The sequence below is a fragment of the Borostomias antarcticus genome (genome assembly GCF_949987555.1).
Source record: "Borostomias antarcticus genome assembly, chromosome: 21".
NCBI classification, from domain to species: domain Eukaryota; kingdom Metazoa; phylum Chordata; class Actinopteri; order Stomiiformes; family Stomiidae; genus Borostomias; species Borostomias antarcticus.
In genome coordinates, this window is record NC_140254.1 from 360,400 (window position 1) to 365,148 (window position 4,749).

General features: G+C 43.2%; 1 protein-coding gene across 1 annotated transcript; it reads left to right on the top strand.

Moving 5' to 3' along the window:
- Positions 1 to 4,749, top strand: dazl (deleted in azoospermia-like; the record flags this gene model as incomplete). Its single annotated transcript, XM_084455493.1, has 9 exons — positions 1 to 150; positions 275 to 366; positions 471 to 522; positions 810 to 876; positions 3,031 to 3,161; positions 3,465 to 3,545; positions 3,696 to 3,746; positions 4,236 to 4,274; positions 4,678 to 4,749. The coding sequence occupies 9 exons, from the start codon at positions 1 to 3 to the stop codon at positions 4,747 to 4,749; spliced, it is 735 nt and encodes a 244-aa protein (XP_084311619.1).

The window sequence follows — 4,749 nt, forward strand, 5'->3', positions numbered from 1 at the left end:
ATGACCACTTTAATCTCTGTTTTCAAGGATATCCTGAAGCAACGAAATGGATGTAATGTAAGGAAATCATTGAAGCTGTCCAACGGTTATATTTTACCGGAGGGTAAAATGACACCCAACACCCTTTTTGTTGGAGGAATTGACACGAAGGTCAGTGGGTTAACGAACTTGAGCTAACTTGAAGCGCTTGGCCTAACAGACACACACAGCTAGGTTAGAGTTTAAGACCCTGCGACCCCTAACCACGGTTGAAATGTCACTCATGTTTATTTAGGTGGAGGAGGACGAAATCAGGGATTTCTTCGCCAGATTTGGCTCTGTCAAGGAGGTGAAAATTATCACTTACCGTGGCGGCATCTGCAAGGGGTGAGTAGCTACTAGATTAACATGCATGCGATCATCAAGACCTTTAAAGCCTGAGCCTCTAACGTTGAATTCATTGAATCAAGGCAATCTTCCCCTCTGTCAAGGTACGGATTTGTTTACTTCAATGAAGACATTGACATTCAGACCATTGTTGAAGTAAGAACTTTGTATGTTTGATTTCAGTTGTACAGGGGGGGTATAACCTTGTACAGGGGGGGTATAACCTTGTACAGGGGTATGCGGGGTTATGTTTGTGACATGTTTTGTTTATTCACTGCTTAATGTTTGACCATGTGAGCTGGGAAAAGCATTTCTCATTGAGGACAATGAATAAACTAATGAATAGACTATCTTGTATATCTATCAATGTTATCACCTTTAAATTTAATACACTGTCCTCTAAAAATTACTTGGAAAAGTAATGTCTTGTTTTTGTTCCATAGCAACAGATCAGTTTTAAAGGGAAGAAACTCAAGCTAGGCCCAGCCATTATGAAGGAGCGCAGCCTTCGTAAGTGTCTTGTGTTTTAGATTTTGATGAAGAGAGCATTCATTTAATATTAACTATTGCAGAGAACCTGTGGGCCTGTTGTTTCTTCACTGCGTTGTATCTATCTATTTCTATCCATCTATTTCTATCAAATATCAGTGATTAAATTAGTGATAACCTCCGGTATACACCAGAAAACGAAACAATCCATTTTTCTGTCATGCTAGAAGCCGAAATGAATGCACTGACTGTAGAGAATGAATGGGGAAATGTATTGTCCCCACTGAATGGCGTTCAGTGGGTGGTTATTGGCTGAGAGGAATCCAATGATGTCCACCTCAACATTTGGTTGATTTTACTCACCATGAAGATGACCAATATAATGCCCAGCTGTTGCTTGGAACCTCCAATAAACAAGCAGCAGATTATCGCAGTGTTTTTGACGGCAAGTAGTTGGCAAGGAAGTTAGCAATGTAGCTTGGTCCTTGCCTATTAAGGGCTTTGTATAAAAGGAGGACCTTAAAGGTGGGGTAGGTAGTTTGATGTCAACAAGGCCTCCGATTGGTCATCTTTTTCAAAAGAACCCACCCCTCCCTCCTGTCAATCATGATGTAGTCCCTCCCTCCAAACATGACTGGTAAGTGTGGCGAGATAGAGACCCTGATTGGTCAATACATTTGGGAGCGGTGCATTCTTTGAATCCAAAATACAGAGGCAGCGGTAAACACGGAGATCCAAGTTTATTCTCAGAGCACTTCTGTTACTGATAGCTCAAAGGATATGCCAATTTTACCAAATAAAGCCAAAAGCAAACTACCTATTTATCCCACCTTTAAAAATCAATTCTAGATATTACAGGAAGCCAGCGCAGAGCAGCTAAAACTGGATTAATGTGCTCTGTCCTCTTGCTTCTGGTCAATAGCCGAGCTGAGTTTTGAATGAGTTGAAGAGTCTCGTGTTTTTCGGGGGGAGGCCTGTCAAGTCAACTTGAAATAAAGGCATAAATCAGTTTTTTACCATCTTTTTGATTTCCAGATGGTCATACTTTATAAATCATGCTATGTCTATAATCAGCTATGTTTCTAAGGTGGAAAATTTGTTTTCATGATCACCTTGTTAATGTGGGACAACTGGGCCTTGAAGCTTAGATCTGAATCTAGGATAACACCAAGACATCATGCCTCAGATTTAATCCAGTGAGTAAATTCCCCAGATTGTTAAACAACATTTATCTTTTTGTCACGCGCCCGAGGTGCGACATGGGGATTACAATTTCTGACTGTCGTCCACACCTTAGGCGTGTATAATATTTTTTTTATTTTATTTTTTTAAAGTTTTTTGCCAATCACATCGCACTGGGTGGGTGCAGCTTTGGAATTGTTAAAGTTTTTAACCTATCAAATCACGCTGGGCAGTTGAAGGCTCTAATTGCATTGGGCAGGTGCAGCCTGTTAAAAGTTTTTAGCTTGGAAGAATGGAGGCTGAAGATCAAGTTCAAACAGTATGTATCCACCTCACTAACAATAAGAAACCTAATACAAAGTTTGTAGGGCTGCCATTAAGAGTCCAACTCTGAAGAGTGCAAATTAGAGTCCATTAATGATATGAAATGGTAATGTTGCTTTGGGGGCGATATAACGGTGCTGTCAGTAGGCAACTTAATGAAATTCATTTGTAGGCCTACAGACGTGGTGTATGTTTGCTAAGTCAAAAGTAGGCTAGACGTAGTAGTAGACATGCCAGGCGCAGATATCGGCAGTGGCTCTAATTGGTCGTGTTGGTTTTCGCCACTGTTCTAGCAACGATTTTCCATGGAGATGTCTTTTTGAGATGGAGATGTATTTTTGTAATTTTGAGAATGGTATCTTACTAATGAATGGAAGGTTATAGCAGGTCAGTGCATTACCGTCTACTACCGTTTTACAGTAGCTGTTTTGAAGGCATCTGGGAAGATACCCGTTTGAAGAGATGTATTTATAATCTTCAGGACGGGAGTCATGACTTGAAACACTGATTGATTGATTGATAAAAATGCTGTAGGTACAGGGTCAATACATGAGGTGGAGTTCTACTCAGTGACCGCCTTGCAAAGAAGGGTGCTGAAATTACATTTTGAACGGCTTCAATCCAAAGACTATTAAATGGATCCGTTGGGTTCTTGTTGTTTCATCCTAGGTCCCATGACATCACATTTGGTTGGCCCTGCCCACTGGATGAGCCCCTCCCAGTACATCTACTGCCCCTACTGCCCTCAAATGGGGGACATGTACTCTCCTGTACTCAACGGTGGCAGTCCCTGCATCCAGGTAACGCCTGTGCTGTAGCCTACGCCTGTCACCGTGTGCCATGTAACTCATGAATATTGACTCCCATGTATCAACACTTTTCTGTAGCCACTGACATAAGCAACATGGTACCAAATTTATAGCCGTGCTGCTTTGACCCTGCCATCTTTAGATTCAAGATTCCTCTTATTTGTCGCATGTAATGCACGGTGTACCAGCCAGATCTAACAGGCCGAGAGTCAATATAGACTTGAACATCTGCTGACCGATGTTTCATGTGGTGCATGTAACATACTGGTATTGATGTTCGTCCTCTCCCCTCAGCCCTACCCCTACTCCAGCCCGCCAGCCCTCATGGTGCCACAGATGCCCTTGAGCTACTCTCAGTCAGCCTACACGTACCAGGTACAGACACACAGGCAGAGCTCCACGCTCGGGCCGGAGTTCAACACCCCTTGCCTGTTGCTGCTCTGCCCACGCTCCCTATGGTTAGGCTGAACTTGAACGTTGAACTTTCTCTCCCTCCGTCCGCTAACCTCCACCCTCTCCCCTCAGTACCCGGCTCCTCCCTGGGCTGGAGAGCAGCGGGCACGGCTTGTAAATCAGGTGAGAGACCCTTGAATGGGGAACTTAACTACTTTACACACACCCACATTTCCTTTAAATGGGTATCTCCACGTATATATTGGTGTTCACTCTGACTTTGAATTTTAAATTGTAGGTTGCAGAAAATGACAGTTCCAACTTACCGACAATACATTTGGACTTCTAGCCACTAGATGGCAGTACTAGATGTCAAAAATGTATTTAAACAAAGTAACAAGCTGCTATATTTGAGTATGAGAGGTGTAGGCCAATTAGTCCCTCGGCGATTAGTCCTCCATTGTCGAAAATTTTGTAGAAAAGTATTTTAAAAAGAAAGAGGCACACTGTCAAGACGTCCTTCATTCAACAGCGTTCTTGGTAGTACTGTTTAGCAGTGACATTGTCAGATTTTTGTTGTGTATCAGTTATGAGGCGTTTCATCGTGTTGAAGGTTGGCTTACTGTGGTTGTTTCAGCCGGCTCATTTTTTCATGTGATGCCCCGTTTCCAGAACTTTGTGGACAGCGGAGTCCAGACTCTGCTGACTCTTGTGTAGTCCACAGCCCACCCTCCCTCCAGCTTCAAAAGGCAAGCACATCTCTCACTCTAATCACTCTCCTCTTCCTCCTGTCTCCCCTCCATCTCGCCTGTCTCTTGGGGCTGGGCTGCCCATCTTATTTCAAGAAATAAGAGTGATTCTGTCTTTGATAGTTCTCACCAAATTCTAGGACCCAGTCAGATACTTTCAGATGTAGGATGAGTGAGAAGGGGCTAGGTGTGCATTTCACAAAGGATCCTTCTTGATGCTTTGACTCAAAAGATTCAAGATTATTTTATTCGTCACATGTAGTGTACAGTCACAGTGAAATGTTTCTGCCGGCTCCAAGTTTATGCTACAGATAAACTGATTCTTTACTACTGTCTCTGCGTTTGTGTTCTCTTGTCTCCCTCAGGGGCGGCTCACGGACGTCTGCTCACGGAAGTCTGCTCAGAGATACGGCACCCAGAGACCTTCAGAGAGCTAG